Below are 18,533 nucleotides of genomic sequence, written 5' to 3' on the forward strand. Positions count from 1 at the left end.
TTTCAGGCGAACAGAATAGGGCCGCGGACGCTCTTTCCCGTGCTAATTTTGCGGTGCCACAATTCAGCACTCTCGTCCTGGATTAGATTCACTTTTGGAGGAGGCCAAGGGTCTGGTCGCAAAATCATTATCACGCAATACGGCGAGGAATTATCAGGCTGGCCTAAGAGCTTTTGACAGATTCTCTAAGAGTCATCCGAGGGGTCAACACTCCGAAACCTCTTACATCATGGCCTTCTTGGCCTATTGTCACTCACATCTCTCTCTGTCATATAGTACCATCAGACTTTATTTAGCCGGAATTCAACATCACGCTATGCTGGCCACTCCTCATCACAGATCCTTTTTTTCCATTCAAGCTATTAAAGCCACCCTTCGGGGTATTCAGAAGGAGGGGACGGGGTCTGTGAGTCATAGGCAACCAGTCTCCAGTAAATTGTTCAGGGATCTCTCCTCGTCATTGGATGGTAATCCTTTTGGGCCCTCCACTAGCCTGATTTTGAAAGCGGCCATGTATCTCACCTTTTATGGGTTCCTCCGGCCCGGAGTGGTTCTGGCCGGTCCAAATCGCCATAACCATCCTCTGAAGCAGCATCTGTTTTGGGGCCAGGGCCATTACACTCTCCTGCTACCCTCCACCAAAACCAATCAGACGGGTCCCCCCTCTGAGGTTAAATTCTACCCAACGTTGAACGATTGGTGCCCAGTTCAAGTACTGCATCAACTGCTAGCACTCATCCGAGGTTCATCGCCAGACAGCCCGCTCCTGCCGCATGCAGGCAAGCCGCTCAGCACCTCCCAGTTCATATCTTACATCCGTGCCCTCGCCCAGGGACTAGGTTATGACCCCAAGGTAATTTCGGGGCACTCCTTCCGCATAGGGGCGGCCTCCGCGGCTTCTCGGCATCAGGTGCCAGCCCACGTCATCCGGTCCATGGGGCGGTGGCGGTCCTCCTGCTTTACCAGGTATATACCTAATCCTCAGGTAGAGATATCTCGTGCCTTTCGATCACTGGCTTTGTAATTTGTAATAAAGTATTCTACCTAACTGTTATTTTTGCCCCCTTTTTTTCACTGGTGTACCCGCGCCCGTGGCTCCCGGCACAATTCAGCCACTATGTTCAGGGCAGGTTTCTCTGCATACGCCGACGTTGTCCTAGCCCTGACCATAAATGGGAATTTGGTATCTGATATTACTGTAGGGGAAAGCTTGGGATCTAGTGATCACCAGTCAGTGTGGTTTATTATAAGTACAGTGACTGAGTCACACCACACAAAAACAAAAAAGTTTTAGATTTTAGAGAAACTGACTTTTCTAAAATTAGATTAGTGGTATACGAGTCCCTATCAGATTGGAACAGTTTCATCGGAGTCCAGGAGAAATGGGACTACCTAAAAGTGGCACTATTGAAGGCAACAGGCTTGTCAGTAAAAGCAAAAAAAGGAAGAGACCACTGTGGTACTCAGCAGAAGTGGCCAAAATCATTAAAAACAAAAAGATAGCATTTAGGAATTATAAAAAAAAAAAAAAAAACGAGGATGGCAGACAAATTTTAGGCAGAGAGAGGCCAAACAAGTTATAAGAGCTTCTAAAGCACAGGCAGAAGAGAAATTAGCTCAGTCAGGGAAAAAAGTCGATAAGGCATTCTTCAGATACATAAATGAAAAAAGGAAACTAAAACAAGGAATCACCAAATTAGAAACAAAAGAAGGAAGGTATATGGAAGAAGATAAAGAACTAGCTGACTGCCTCAATGAATACTTCTGTTCAGTTTTTACAAAGGAAAATGAAGGAGAAGGACCTCAGTTAGGAAAGAAGACTAATGAATCTTTTGATGCATGTGTCTTTACAGAGGAAGAGGTGTTAAGTCAACTGTCTAAAATTAATACAAATAAGTCACAGGGGCCTGATGGGATACACCCAAAGCTATTAAAAGAGCTCAGCGGTGAACTAGCAAAACCATTAACAGATTTATCCTATTGATTTTTTTGATTGGGTGACTAAAATAATAGATGGAGGAGGTGCAGTAGACATCGCTTATCTAGACTTTAGTAAGGCTTTTGATACTGTCCCACATAGAAGGCTTATCAATAAAGTGCAGTCTTTGGGCTTGGACTCCCATATTGTTGAATGGATTAGGCAGTGGCTGAGGGACAGGCAACAGAGGGTTGTAGTCAATGGAGTATATTCAGACCAAGGTCTTGTTACCAGTGGGGTACCTCAGGGATCTGTTCTGGGACCCATATTGTTTAATATCTTTATCAGCGAAATTGCAGAAGGCCTCAATGGTAAGGTGTGTCTTTTTGCTGATGACACAAAGATTTGTAACAGGGTTGATGTTCCTGGAGGGATACACCAAATGGAAAAGGACTTAGGAAAACTAGGGCAATGGTCAAAAATCTGGCAACTAAAATTTAATGTTGATAAGTGCAAGATAATGCACCTGGGGCGTAAAAACCCAAGAGCAGAATATAAAATCAGTGATACAGTCCTAACCTCAGTACCTGAGGAAAGGGATTTAGGGGTCATTATTTCAGAAGACTTAAAGGTAGGCAGACAATGTCATAGAGCAGCAGGAGATGCTAGCAGAATGCTTGGGTGTATAGGAAGAGGCATTACCAGTAGAAAGAGGGAGGGACTTATGCCGCTCTACAGAGCACTAGTGAGACCTCATTTGGAGTATTGTGCTCAGTACTGGTGACCATATCTCAAGAAGGATATTGATACTTTGGAGAGAGAGTTCAGAGAAGAGCTACTAAACTGGTACATGGATTGCAGGATAAAAACTTACCAGGAAAGGTTAAAGGACCTTAACATGTATAGCTTGGAAGAAAGACGAGACAGAGGGGAGATGAGAGAAACTGCTAAATACATAAAGGGAATCAACAAGGTAAAAGAGCAGAGAAGATTTAAAAGAAGAAAAACTGCTACAAGAGGACATAGTGTTAAATTAGAGGGGCAAAGGTTTAAAAGTAATATCATGAAGTATTACTTTACTGAGAGAGTAGTGGATGCATGGAATAGCCTTCCTGCAGAAGTGGTAGCTGCAAATACAGTGAAGGAGGTTAAGCATGCATGGGATAGGCATAAGGCCATCCTTCATATAAGATAGGGCCAGGGGCTATCCATAGTATTAAGTATATTGGGCAGACTAGAAGGGCCGAATGGTTCTTATCTGCCGACACATTCTATGTTTCTATTCATGATTTTTTTTACCTTGTTTTTGTTACTCTTTATAATGCTAAATGTATTATGATTCTTTTTGTTTAGTCATTTACTTTCTGATGCTAAAAAACAAATAAATGACTTATGAAACTAAATAGCCAGATGATCTGTGTTTTGATGACCTTGTTAAAATTTATTTTGGCAAAAAAAATATTTTCGGTTCGATAGCGATTTTTACTTGCAGCTGCGGGGGACTTCGATGGGGTCCTCCGCCGCTCTGAGTTTCGCTAATATATTCATGGAAGCCTTTGAGACACGGCATGTATTCTGTGTGGGTGGCTTTGCTATGTGGACGATGTGTTCATGCTGTGGAGGGGTGATCAATCTTCCCTTCTACAGTTTGTTACCCATTTAAACAAGTGCCATAATACCATCAAACTTACACTGAGTTATGATGAAAATGTTATTCATTACTTGGATGTTGAATTACAGCACGTAGAGGGAGGATTTGAGACCACACTATTTACAAAGACCACAGATAGAAATAACCTGCTGCTCCATTCCAGCCACCACTTAACTCACATTTTTTCTAGTATCCCTAGGGAGCAGTTCACACAGACCAGAAGGATATCTAGTACTGAGAAGGAATATGAAAAAAAATCACTTATTAATAAATTCATACAGAGGGGTTATAATAAGAAAGAGGTGATGGAAATTAGAATAGAGGTTGGTTAAAAAAAAAAAAAAAAAAAAAACACAGTACATCAGACAGGTTAAAAAGAGGGATAAGCAAAAGAAACAATTTGTGTATGTTTCCAAATATGATCGACATTCTAAACTAATATTTTGAAATATTGGGGGGTACTAAGACATGATCAAAAATTTGGGAGAATGTTTGTTGATAACCCCCTTTTTGCCTCTCTGAATAACATGCTGAATAGAAGTGACATACACCCTAAAAAAAATGGAAAGACAGAGTTTCCTTGCAACTCAGAGGAGGGGTACTTTTCCCTGTCTGAGCTGTGGGAACTGTAATGCTATAATTAAAGATTACGCTGTAGTGCACCCCACACAGGGAGACAGGATCCAAATTAAGGATTTTGCAACATACAAGACATGTAATGTCATACTGCTTGAAATGCCCATGTGGTAAGATATATGTTGGGCAAACATCTCGGGCTATACGGATCAGAATCAATGAGCATAAGTCCAGCCTTAGAAAGGAACTCAGAAGAGAGAGTAAGATGGATACAGTGGAGGTGAAAAAACAAGGTGAAACTACAGTCGCCCAACATTTTTATGATCGGGCCCATCAGGTGTCAGATTCTGGAGGTGGTAAAAAGTGGAGTCCATGAGGAGGATAACAGTAGGAGATTGTTACAAAGGGAGACCTTTTGGATAGTGAAACTGCAGTCTTTAATACCTAAAGGGTTAAATGAAATTTGTAGCTTTAGTGCATTTATATGATTGATCACTTTCATGTGTTAGGGTTATTTATGGCTATGCATTTTGTATAAAACGATATGGTTTGTATATATGCATCAGCTGTTTGTGCTATAAAAATCCCACCTCCCCCTCTACCTGCACGCATGAGTAAAGAGGTGTGTTCTCCCGAAACGTCGCGTGGAGGGGAGGAGGTGTGAACGATGTCTGTCTCAGCGTCCCTCATTATGTACCATTTTATATTGGAATGAAGTCAAAAGAAACAAAAGAATTATCAGCGACTTGCAAGCATGACTTCTGTTGCTCACTCGCATACAATATTGGCAAAATGAGGTAAAATGAACACACATGTCTGCAAGTTTGAAAGACTAATTTATTTGTAAAACATTATTCTTACACAAAACATCAACATGTCTTCTCTTCTGTGTGGATTCTCTTATGTCGATCAAGACTTAATTTCTTGGCAAAGCATTTCCCACATTCAGAACATGAATATGGCTTCTCTCCTGTGTGAATTCTTTTATGTAGATCAAGGTGTGATTTCCGGTTAAAGCATTTCCCACATTCTGAACATGAATGTGGCTTCTCTCCTGTGTGAATTATTTTATGTAGATCAAGGCTTGATTTCCGGTTAAAGCATTTCCCACATTCTGAACATGAATGTGGCTTCTCTCCTGTGTGAATTCTTTTATGTACATCAAGGCTTGACTTCCAGTTAAAGCATTTCCCACATTCTGAACATGAATGTGGCTTCTCTCCTGTGTGAATTCTCTGATGTGCAAGCAGATATGATCTATATATAAAACATTTACCACACTCTGAACATGAATATGGCTTCTCTCCTGTATGAATTATTTTATGTAGATTAAGGCTTGATTTTTGGTTAAAGCATTTCCCACATTCTGAACATGAATGTGGCTTCTCTCCTGTGTGAATTCTCTGATGTGCACGCAGAGATGATCTATCTGTAAAACATTTACCACACTCTGAACATGAATATGGCTTCTCTCCTGTGTGAATTCTTTTATGTAGATCAAGGCTTAATTTTCGGTTAAAGCATTTCCCACATTCTGAACATGAATATGGCTTCTCTCCTGTGTGAATTCTGAGATGTTTAGCAAGAACTTTTTTTTCTATGAAACATTTTCCACATTCAGAACATGAATATGGCTTCTCTCCTGTGTGAATTCTTTTATGTTGATCAAGGCTTGATTTATGGTTAAAGCACTTCCCACATTCTGAACATGAATATGGCTTCTCTCCTGTGTGAATTCGGAGATGTGTAGTAAGACCTTTATTATGTGTGAAACATTTGTCACATTCTGAACATGAATATGGCTTCTCTCCTGTGTGAATTCTTTTATGTAGATCAAGGCTTGATTTCTGTTTAAAGCATTTCCCACATTCTGAACATGAATGTGGCTTCTCTCCTGTGTGAATTCTCTGATGTGTAAGCAGATATGATCTAGATGTAAAACATTTCCCACATTCTGAACATGAATATAGCTTCTCTCCTGTGTGAATTCTTCTATGTTGATCAAGGCTTGATTTTCGGTTAAAGCATTTCCCACATTCTGAACATGAATGTGGCTTCTCTCCTGTGTGAATTCTCTGATGTGCACGCAGAGATGATCCATCTGTAAAAGATTTACCACACTTTGAACATGAATATGGCTTCTCTCCTGTGTGAATTCTTTTATGTAGATCAAGGCTTGATTTTCGGATAAAGCATTTCCCACATTCTGAACATGAATACGGCGTCTCTCCTGTGTGACTTCTTTTATGACGATCAAGATATGATTTCTTGGTAAAACATTTCCCACACTCTGAACATGAATATGGCTTCTCTCCTGTGTGAATTATCTTATGTTTATTAAGATTTGATTTCTTGACAAAGCATTTCCCACATTCCGAACATGAATACGGCTTCTCTCCTTTGTGACGACTTCTGTGTACAGAAAGCTCTGACTTACATCTGAACTGTTTTCCACGTTCCTCACAATTAAACATTTTACCCCGTTTCTGCCTTATATTTGGGGTAATAATCTGTGATTGATCAGTAGAAGATTCCTCATGTTTAGGATGATTATATGATAGATTTGGACTTGGGTTGATAATCTGTGATTGGTCATTAGAAAGTTCCTCATTCTTGGGGGAATTATTTGATGGCTCTGCATTGTGAAGTCCTGGATGTACATTACAGGTAATGAAGTTTTCTTCTGAAGAGCGCTGCCTGGTATCTTCATCTTTTTTATAATCTAGAGATAACATGATGATGTTTCCTTCAGGCTTCTCACAGGGATTTTCTGTTAAGATTAAGAATAGATTTTATGATTTATTGTTAAAACTTTTTGATAAATTTATCACATTCCAATGAGGTTGGATTCACATGTAACAGACATATCATTCACATGTAACAGACATAAGTGGATCCATCAGGAATGTGAGGAATACATCCTTCCCTTTCTCTGCAATGTATTTTCTGTAGAAATTTAAGGCTGACTCTTGAACGTCTCCTGAGTTTCTACAGTTTGCATATTGAGGATCTGCTTGCAGATTTAGCCTAAATCAATAGAGCGAATTTGCGCAAGGAAATTGTAACAGGAGGAAGGAGGTCACTTTTTTTCTTGCTACAGTGTGCGGATAAATCATCTACTAGATGATCGATCAGCCTGGAGTATGACACAGAATGTGTTCCGAAGTCAGGGCGGGAAAAAAGCTAATCAGAACATAGGCTAACATGTTTCAGTGACGTCCCAGATTCTGGTCTGCACTCAGTAACCACCCCTCCCCCCTCAATCCTGGGACATTAACCCTTTAATGTTCTTTCAATTTTCGTTTTTTTACTCCCAGCCTTCCCAAAGCCATAACTCTTATTTTTCCATTCACATAGCTATATAATAAATAAATTCCAAATGGTGGGGTGGAATTATAAAAAAATAAATAAAAATTTCCAACAAAGTTTTATGGGTTTTCATTTTACAGCATTTCCTATAAGGTAAAACTGACCTGTCACTTCCATTCACCGGGTCACTACGATTATAATGATATCAAATGTGTATAGTTTTTCTTGTGATTTAATACTGGGGGGGGGGGGGGGGTATGAAACATTTTGGGGGGTATGAAACATTTTCTTTGCATCAGCATATTACCATTATTTATGATTCATTTATAATACAATTATTATATGCACGGAGCTGTGCGAGGGCTCATGTCGGGGCATGTATGCATTGAAGTCTAGTAGAATTACACTGTGCTCCTATGGTTCTGACTGGTACCTCGGATCTGAAGCAGAGTTTGGATCCAAGTTTTAAAGTCGTTTTTCACTTCAAATGCCGCAGTTATTACATGAACTCTTGCGAGACTTCGCAAATAACTGACTTCGCCTTATCGGAGGCCGTACATTTTAATGCTGTACAGAGACGGATCTCCGTACAGCATTAAAGGGGTTGTCAAAGTCATATTTGTCCTCAGGATAGGTCATCAATATCAGATCGGCTGGGGTCCGACACCCGGCCGATCAGCTGTTTGAAGAGAAGGCGCGCCCCATGCCAGCGTTGCCTCCTCTTCATTGTTTACCTTCTAGCCGTTGCATCTGCAGCAGTGAGAAGGTGTAATTACACCAAAGCCGTCCCATTCATTTCTATGGGACGGCTCGTTACTATACACTTGTATAGGAGCGATCCGTCCCATAGAAATGAATGGGACGGCTTGGCTGTAATTACACCTGCTCACCGATGCAGATGCAACGGCTAGAAGGTAAACAGTGAAGAGGAGGAGGCGCTGGCACGGGGCGCCTGCCTTATCTTCAAACAGCTGATCGGCCGGGTGTCGGACCCCAGCCGATCTGATATTGATGACCTATCCTGAGGACAAATATAACTTGGACAACCCCTTTAATCCGAAGTCGCTTCCCTCAAAACGTCGGATCTAGGATCCGCAGTTCGCTTCTCTCATCACTATTAGCAATAGGGGGATGTTATCAGTCATTCCATCCTTCTGGATATCAGTTCCCATACCTCTAAACCATCTGTGTTGTTCTTATGATGTTGTATGAAATGTTTGGAGGCCGAGGAAGGGTTAACTGCATTTTTGCTGGTGACAAGTGCTTCCGTGTCATCTCTTTTAGGGCTCATGCACACGACCATTGGGATTTTCGCAGGCCGCAAACTGCAGATTTGCAGAACATGGATACCGCTCTATGCGTTCCGCATTTCTCAGAACTGAAGGTCCTGCCCTCTATAGAATAGTCCTATCCTTGTGCGTAATGCGGAGAAGAATAGGACATGTTCTATTTTGCAGGGCCACGGAACAGACATATGGATGTGGACACACATGGTGTGCTGTCCGCATCTTTTACAGCCCCACTGAAGTGAACGGGTCCGCATCCGACCCACAAAAAATGATGATCAGATGCGAACTAAAAATATGTGTTTGTGTGCATGAGCCCTTCAAAGGGCAGGTTGTGCAGCCCACGTACTGGACATTGCATTAAGTGCAAGTTATTGAACTAGGAATGTAGTGTCCTCTGTGGTGCAAGATTAAGGCTACTTTCACATCAACATTTTTCCTTTCCGGTATTGAGATGTCGTAGGATCTCAATACCGGAGGAAAACACTTCAGTTCTGTCCCTTCATTGTCAATAGGGACAAAACTGAACAGAACGGAGTCACCAGATTACATTCCGTTCCATTTGGTTGTGTTCCCATCTTTGTCCTCTACCAGCAGTTCGGAGAAGCAGAGGCCGAGTATCTCCGATGTCTCCAGAGTGTTGAATGAATATACTGACTCACCAAGACTCTCTTCGGTGGCCCCTAACCTGGCCCAATTCCAAACATCAAGTCAACCCGCCTCGGGTACATTGCTTAACCCCTTAAGGACACAGGGCGTACAGGTGCGCCCTGTTGTCCTGGTACTTAAGGACACAGGGCGTACCCGTACGTCCTGTGTAGTTTTGATCACTGCCGCACGGCCGGCAGTGATCGGAACGGGGTGCCTGTTGTAATCATTCAGCAGGCACTCTGTGACAATGCCTAGGGGGGTCCTGTGACCCCCCCCCCCCCATATTACCGATCGCTACAGACCGCAGGTCAATCCAGACCTGGGTTTGTAGCACTTATGCAAATTTCTGATCAGAAACCTTAAAGTGCCTGTATTTTGAAGGAGTATATAGAAGGATTGCGCTGCAGGAGAGAAATCTTATTTGTGTGAATAAATGTTCCTTTTATCAGTCTTCAACCAGTGTGAACACAGGCCAACCTCACAATCCGACACTGGTATGGAGACCTGTGGTGTAATAAAAAGCGCACTATGGTGTAGCAAATTCCAAGCACTTAACGCACCATGTGAATAGATTATACTCACATTTTTCTGTGGATGTGTCTATGACGTGGTATAGGGGAGGTTCTCCTGGTAATTTAAACTCTGTGGAATTCAATTACTCATCAACGCCCCAGACGAAGCATCACGGCGAAACCCGGGTCGGGCATTACAGAGATTTTTAATATATGTTTTAAAGCTGTAATTTTTGGCTTTTATTAAATAATTTTTTATCTGACCCTTTGGTGCGTATCCATCCTACCTGCTAGTCCTTTTTGGAAGCTGTGGTTCATTGCCATCTAGGTGTAGAAGCGTTTCATCTGCTGGACTGTTTTTAGGATTTCTCATGTCTAAGTGTCCTGATTCGTGCCTGTTCCATTTGCCCAGCTGTCTGTGAAGACTCCGCAGAGAATTTTTCCATGCACTTTACCAGTGAAGTTCTGTGAGTAGAATTTTGTTGCAGGCGCATTAAGTGTCACTACATACTACGCTATAGTTCTCTTCTTTCAGCAGAATCCAATTGAAGATACCATCCAGTTTTCTACACGCATTTACCCACTGGAAATCCTGTGAGTATAATCTATTCACATGGTGCGTTAAGTGCTTGGAATTTGCTACACCATAGTGCGCTTTTTATTACACCACAGGTCTCCATACCAGTGTCGGATTGTGAGGTTGGCCTGTGTTCACACTGGTTGAAGACTGATAAAAGGAACATTTATTCACACAAATAAGATTTCTCTCCTGCAGCGCAATCCTTCTATATACTCCTATACAACGGACTTTTCCCACATTGTCTTTGGATTTGCAGCGCTAGAGAGGACGAGTATTTTCTACAGAGACTTCATTTTATTTTATTTTCTGCCTGTATTTTGAAGTTAACACCCCCCCCCCCTACAGCCCTCTGTTTTTGTGCCTGCGGGCGGTGGGGGAAGCAGGTGGCAGTGTGAGGGGCGGGTACGCGATCTTCCGCCCACCCCCCCCGATTATTCTCAGGATTCCGAGCGGTTGAATCATTGCTGACACTCTGATTCAAACAGCTGACATCTGCACAGATGTCAGCCGTTTTAACCCCTTCCATGCCGCGGTCCGTAGGCCCCGGACAGGATGGGGTCAAGGGAGGGATGGAGCCCCCCTCTCCCCTTCCCAGTCTGCTCAGTTGCGGTAGACGGGGAAGGTTTTCATGGCAACAGGACGCCTTCTCAGGCATCCTGCTGTCCATGGTGCTGAACAGATCTGTGCTAAAGGCAGAGATCTGTTCAGACAAAGTGTAAGTGAAATACAGTACAATACACTATATAGTGTACTGTACTGTATTATACAGACATCAGACCCACTGGATCTTCAAGAACCAAGTGGGTCTGGGTAAAAAAAAGTGAAATAAAGTGAGTAAAAAAACAAACAAAAAAAAAAAAAAAAACACACATTTATCCCTGATTAAAAATTAAAAAATACAATTCCCTACACATGTTATATATCACCGCGTTCGTAACGACCTGATCTATTAAACGGTCATGTTACATTCCCCGCACAGTGAACGCAATAAAAAATAAACTATGATGAAATTGAAATTTTGCCCACCTTACTTCTAAAAAAAGGTAATAAAAGTGATAAAAGTCATATGTACGCCAGAATAGTACCATTCAAACCATCGCCTCATCCCACAAAAAATGAGCCCCTACATGAGACAATGGCCCAAAAAAGAAAAAAAAAAAAAAGTATGGCTCTCTATGGAGACACTAAAATTATTTTTTTTGTTTCAAAAATGATATTATTGTGTAAAACTTAAATAAAATTTTAAAAAGTAAACATATTAGGTATCCCTGCATCCGTAACAACCTGCTCTATAAAAATAGCACATGATCTAATCTGTCAGATGAACGTTGTAAATAAAAAAATAAAAAAACGGTGCCAAAACAGGTATTTTTTGGCAAATTTTCCATTTTAATCCATTTATTCCCGTAATAATGCAAGGGTTAACAGCCAAACAAAACTCAATATTTATTGCCCCGATTCTTTAGTTTACAGAAACACCCCATATGTGGTCGTAAACTGCTGTACGGGCACACGGCAGGGCGCAGAAGGAAAGGAATGCCATATGGATTTTGGAAGGCAATTTTTCCTGGACTTGTTTTTTGACACCATGTCCCATTTGAAGCCCCCCTGATGCACCCCTAGAGTAGAAACTCCAAAAAGTGACCCCATTTAAGAAACTACACCCCTCAAGGTATTCAAAACCGATTTTACAAACTTTGTTAACCCTATAAGTGTTCCACAAGAGTCAATGGCAAATGGAGATGAAATTTCAGAATTTCTATTTTTTGTTACTTTGCTTCACAAAAAGTGTAATATAGAGCAATTAAAAATCATATGTACCCTAAAATAGTACCAAAAAAACTGCCACCATCTTGTAGTTTCCAAAATGGGGTCATGTTTTTTGGAGTTTTTACTCTAGGGGTGCATCAGGGGGCTTCAAATGGGACATGGTGTAAATAAACCAGTCCAGCGAAATCTGTCTTCCAAAAACCACACGGCGCTCCTTTCCCTCTACGCCCTGAGGTGGGGCCGTACAGTGGTGTACGACCACATATTGGGTGTTTCTGTAAACCGCAGAGTCAGGGCAATAAATATAGAGTTTGTATGGCTGTTAACCCTTGCTTTGTTAGTGGAAAAAAAATGGATTAAAATGGAAAATTTGGCAAAAAATTGAAATTCTGAAATTTCATCTCCATTTGCCATCAACTGTTGGGGAACACCTAAAGGGTTAATGATGTTTGTAACATCAGTTTTGAATACCTTGAGGGGTGTAGTTTCTAGAATGGGGTCACTTTTGGGTGGTTTCTATTATGTAAGCCTCACAAAGTGACTTCAGACCTGAACTGGTCCCTAAAAAAAGGGTATTTGAAAATTTCAGAAAATCTTCAAGATTTGCATCTAAACTTCTAAGCCTTGTAACGTCCCCAAAAAATAAAATGGCATTCCCAAAATGATCCAACCATGAAGTAGACATATGGGGAATGTAAACTAATAACTATTTTTGGAGGTAGTACTGTGTATTATAGAAGTAGAGAAATTGAAACTTGGAAATTTGCAAATTTTTCCCAAATTTTGGTAAATTTGGTATTTTTTTTATAAATAAAAATGATTTTTTTTTACTCCATTTTACCAGTGTTATGAAGTACAATAAGTGACGAAAAAACAATCTCAGAATGGCTTGGATAAGTAAAAGCATGTTAAAGTTATTACCACATAAAGTGACACTGGTCAGATTTGCAAAAAATGGCCTGGTCCTCAAGGTGAAATAAGGCTGTGTCCTTAAGGGGTTAAAGGGGTTGTCCGAGATATTTTTTGTTCTATGTTTCTAACTAGGCAAATGTAACAGCTTTCCAATTAACTCCCTTTATCTCCAGTGGCTGGTTTCTCAGATTTCACTGAGGGTCACATGAACTATGATGTCAGCTTCTCTCCCTGCTCTGATGTTCGTGCACAAGCCCGAGAGATCTGTACACGAGACTTCACTGTGCTGGCCACGCCCCCCTGCACTGCCGGCTGCTGCTTATTGCTCTCTCCCAGGATTTTTAACCCCTTCAGCTGCACAGACAAGTGTTTACTGTGTAGCTGCAGGCAGTGAGGAGACAAATGCTGGGCACAGGAGCTGATAGAGAAGTTCTGCAGAGCATTGCAGGTAGGGGGAAGATCCTGTGTGTATCAGCAGTGTCATTGTACAGCTGGGACTTGTAGTCCTATACATACAATATGCTGCTGAGTCTCCCAGCTGGCAGACATCAGTCAGGGCAGTACTTGTATTCACTCCCTTAGCACTACAGGGGGAGGGGCACAGATGGTTGTTGTTACAAGTAAACAATGGGCCAGAAGAGAACCAGGGAAATGAGGAAATAGATATTTTTTTGCTTAAAACTTGCTTAGCTTAGTGTGATAGGATTTGTGGAATCTTTGGAAGCATATGTAGAACAGGGCTTAGGGAAAGGATTTTTAAATACACAGGAATCAAAATTTATTATGGGCACCCCCAAACGTACACCTGTCTTCTACACTATTCCAAAAGGTCCACAAAAATCCACTGGACCCTCCGGGGAGACCCATCATTTCCGGAATAGGATCATATACAGCAAACTTATCCCAGTATTTAGACAGATTACTACAACCAGTAGTAAGGAAGACATCTGCTTATATTAGGGATACTACACAGATAGTCCAGATCATTGAAAATCTTGACTATGAACCAAATTGGATTCTTGGAACCCTTGATGTCAATTCCTTATATACCATAATAAAACATGATCAGGGTTTAGAAGCTCTGACACAACAATTGACATCATATGGGGAATATTTACCGGATCAAGTGGAATATATAGTGAAGGGGGTACAACATATTCTTAGTCACAATTATTTTGTGTATGACTCTGATTTCTTTCTCCAGTTGATGGGCACCGCCATGGGCACCAGGTTCGCCCCCAGTTATGCCAACCTTTTTATGGCACAGTGGGAGGAACAATTCATAGCACCCACACTGGGGACGAACCTGGTGCTCTGGCGAAGGTTCATTGATGATGTGATTTTCATCTGGAGGGGAACGGAGGAAGATTTGATGTTATTTCTAAATTATATAAATCAGAATGAAAATAATATAAAATTTAGTTCGAAGATACACAAAGAACAGATAGAGTTTTTGGATCTGACTATTAGGGTGGAAGATAAAAAATTAATTTGCCAAACATATCAAAAAGAGATAGCTAAAAACAGCTATATCCTTTATACAAGCTGCCATCTACCTAGATGGCTGCTAAATATCCCTAAGGGACAATTTAGGAGGCTACGACGTAATTGTACAAAGGAAGAGGATTATATGAAAGAAGCTATATCCATGAAGGGACAATTCTTGACAAAAAAATATCCGTCACAACAGATCGAGAAAGCCCTAGTAGAAGTAAAAAATATGGATAGGAAAATCTTCTTTGAAGAAAAAACAAGGACCAGAATAGAAACTGACTCCAAAACGGGGGATCAAATTAGGATTGTCTTACCCTATAGTGCCCAATATAGGAAGATTGAAGCCATTATTCGAAACCATTGGCATCATATCACAAATGACAAACTAATAGGACCATATTTGACCAATGGCCCACAAATAGTATACACAAAAGCACCTAATCTGGCCATTAAAGTAGCACCGACTGTGAAAAATAAAAAGGAAAAGATATATAAAAATTATTTTAACCTGAAGGGATTTTATAGATGTACTACTTGCAGTAACCGCAAAAATACAAAATTCCCGAAAAAAACAAGCTTAATCTCTTCCACATCCAACTCATTTTCGTATGTTATCGACACATTTTTATCATGCAATACAGCAAATGTTTTGTACATGATTAAATGTCCCTGTAAAAAACAGTACATAGGGCGAACGAAAAGGCTACTAAAAGTCAGGATTGCAGAACACATGACTAAGATTAGAACAGGATATGAGAAACATTCACTATCCAAGCATTTTAAATACCACCACAATCAGGACCCCTCCCTATTAAAGTTTTTAGCATTTGAAAAAATAGATATACATTGGAGAGGAGGTGATCATATCTCCAATATGTCAAGACAGGAGGCAAGACGTATATACGATTTTAATACCTTATTACCTGAGGGTCTTAACGCAGGACTTTGAAATATTTGGATTTTTGTAGATTTATGGGGTGGGTGCTCTCGACGGACGGGACATCGGTGTTTTAGCTGTAATATCAGCACCCCGATCTCCCCTTAGTTGGGAGCCCCCACCTCCTATACATCACTACGTACAAGAAATGACAGATGAATTTATACTGATTTTAATTAAATTAATATTTTAATCGAACTAGTGTTGGTGTTTATATATTCATGTATTTATATTCTTGTATATATATTTTCAATATCCTAGCATTATATATAGAGCAGTGTTTCCCAACCAGCGTGCCTCCAGCTGTTGCAAAACTACAACTCCCAGCATGCCCGGGCAGCCTTTGGCTGTGCGGGCATGCTGGGAGTTGTAGTTTTGCAACAGCTGGAGGCACGCTGGTTGGGAAACACTGATATAGAGGATAGGCACAGTTGCATGATTTTATAGTTTTATAATAATTATTATTATTGTTACTTTTAATTTTAATATGTACTGATTATATATATGATTTTATGCAAAACATATTAAGGATTTTGAAATAATGAACTTCTACAGAAATATATAATGAATTTTAATTCAGGTCTATCTAATGTCAATGTATAAGGAGCAATAAATATATGCATATAATATTGAACATCCTTATCTAAAAATACAAGGAGGGACTTTAACCGCCTCACGTCCGCCCATAGGATATAAACGTCCTATGGGTGGACGTCTATTTCTGACAGCACGTTTTAAAACGTCCTGTCAGAAATAGCAGCTGCACGCTAATCGTGCAGCTGCTGATCGGGTTGCCCGCTGTCAGTGACAGCAGGGCAACCCAGAGATAAGGCAGGGACAGTGCCCAGGTGTCCCTGCCTTCACGATCGCTGCAGACACAGCGCTCACCGAGTGCTGTGTCTGCAGAGCAGGAAGCGCTGTGCGCTTCCTGTTCCAGCCCGGCGGTCATGTGACCGCCGGGACCGGAGAGTGCAGGGGCTGTGTGAGGTCTCTCAGAGACCTCGATCAACCCTGCTGTGAGGCTGTACAGCGCAGGATTGCATTTCCACTGTAACTGGGACTACTATGTCAGCCCCAGTTACAGGAGAAATCAACAGTGAAAAAAAAAAAAAAAAAAGTGAAGTAAATGTCCCCCAGAGGTCTTGTATGACCTTATGGGGGACTAAAAGTGTAAAATAAAATAAAAATAAAATAAAGTGTTGAAAAAATAAAATAAAAAAAAGGTTCACATGTAAAAAAAAAAAAAATCCCAAGTAAGGAATAAAAAAAAAAAAAAAAAAATAGAAAAAATAAAATAGACATATTTAGTATTGCCGCGTCCGTAAAAACCAGCTCTATGAAAATATCACATGACCTAACCCCTCGGGTGAACACCGCAAAAAATAAATAAAAAAAACTGTGTCAAAACAAGCAATTTTTGTCACCTTGCATCACAAAAGGTGCAACACCAAGTGATCAAAAACGCGTATGTCCCACAAAATGGTACCAATAAAACCGTCACCTCATCCCGCAAAAAATGAGCCCCTACATAAGAAAATCTCTCAAAAAATAAAAAAACTATAGCTCTTAGAACATGGAGACACTAAAACATCATTTTTTTGGTTTCAAAAATGCTATTATTGTGTTAAAGTGAAACAAATAAAAAAAAAGTATACATATTAGGTATTGCCGCGTCCGTAAAAACCAGCTCTATAAAAATATCACATGACCTAACCCCTCGGGTGAACACCGTAAAAAAAAAAAAAAAAACTGTCAAAACAAGCAATTTTTGTCACCTTGCATCACAAAAGGTGCAACACCAAGTGATCAAAAACGCGTATGTCCCACAAAATAGTACCAATAAAACCGTCACCTCATCCCGCAAAAAATGAGCCCCTACATAAGAAAATCTCTCAAAAAATAAAAAAACTATAGCTCTCAGAACATGGACACATTAAAACATAATTTTTTGGTTTCAAAAATGCTATTATTGTGTAAAACTTTAATAAATGAGAAAAAGTATACATATTAGGTATCGCCACGTCCGTAACAATCTGCTCTATAAAAATGTCACTTGACTGAACCCCTCAGGTGAACGCTGTAAAAATAAATAAATAGAAACTGTGCTAAAACAACCAATTTTTTGGTCACCTTGCCCCATAAAGTGTTATAATGAATGATCAAAAAATCATATGTACCCAAAAATAGTACTAATAAAACTGGCACCTTATCCCCTAGTTTCCAAAATGGGGTCACTTCTTGGGAGTTTCTACTGTAAGGGTGCATCAGGGGGCTTCAAATGGGACATGGCATCTAAAAACCATGTGGAGTTCCTTTTCTTCTGCGCCCTGCCGTGTGCCCATACAGCAGTTTACGACCACATGTGGGGTGTTTCTGTAAACCGCAGAATCTGGGTAATAAATATTGAGTTTTGTTTGGCTGTTAACCATCGATGTGTTAAAGAAAAAAATTGATTAAAATGGAAAATCTGCCAAAAAAGTGAAATTTAAAAATTTGATCTCCATTTTCCTTTAATTCTTGTGGAACGCCTAAAGGGTTAACAAAGTTTGTAAAATCGGTTTTGAATACCTTGAGGGGTGTAGTTTCTACAATGGGGTCATTTATGGGGGTATCCACTATGTAGGCCCCACAAAGTGACTTCAGACCTGAACTGGTCCTTATAAAGTGGGTTTTGGCAATTTTCTTACAAATTTGAAGAATTGCTTCTAAACTTCTAAGCCTTCTAACGTCCGAAAAAAATAAAATGTCATTTCCAAAATGATGCCAACATAAAGTAGACATATGGGAAATGTTAAATAACTATTTTATGAGGTATCACTTTCTGTTTTGAAAGCAGAGAAATTGAAATTTAGAAAATTGCGAATTTTTCAAATTTTTGGGTAAATTTGGGATTTTTTCATAAATAAAGGTGAAATATTTTGACTCAAATTTATGACT

At 40.3% G+C, this 18,533-nt stretch overlaps 1 protein-coding gene across 1 annotated transcript in view; it reads right to left on the bottom strand.

Annotated features, from left to right (window-relative positions):
- Positions 1–4,966: 4,966 nt before the first annotated feature.
- Positions 4,967–18,533, bottom strand: part of LOC120998318 (gastrula zinc finger protein XlCGF26.1-like) — a 30,137-nt gene continuing 16,570 nt past the window's right edge. The window contains exons 2-3 of the mRNA XM_040428978.1: positions 5,536–6,915; positions 4,967–5,451 (exon numbers count right to left, since the gene is read on the bottom strand). Coding sequence (XP_040284912.1) covers positions 5,015–5,451; positions 5,536–6,915 — 1,817 coding nt within the window. The 3' untranslated portion in view covers positions 4,967–5,014. The remainder of the gene's footprint in view (positions 5,452–5,535; positions 6,916–18,533) is intronic.

This window comes from Bufo bufo, chromosome 4 (assembly GCF_905171765.1).
Source record: "Bufo bufo chromosome 4, aBufBuf1.1, whole genome shotgun sequence".
Taxonomy (NCBI): Eukaryota; Metazoa; Chordata; class Amphibia; order Anura; family Bufonidae; genus Bufo; species Bufo bufo.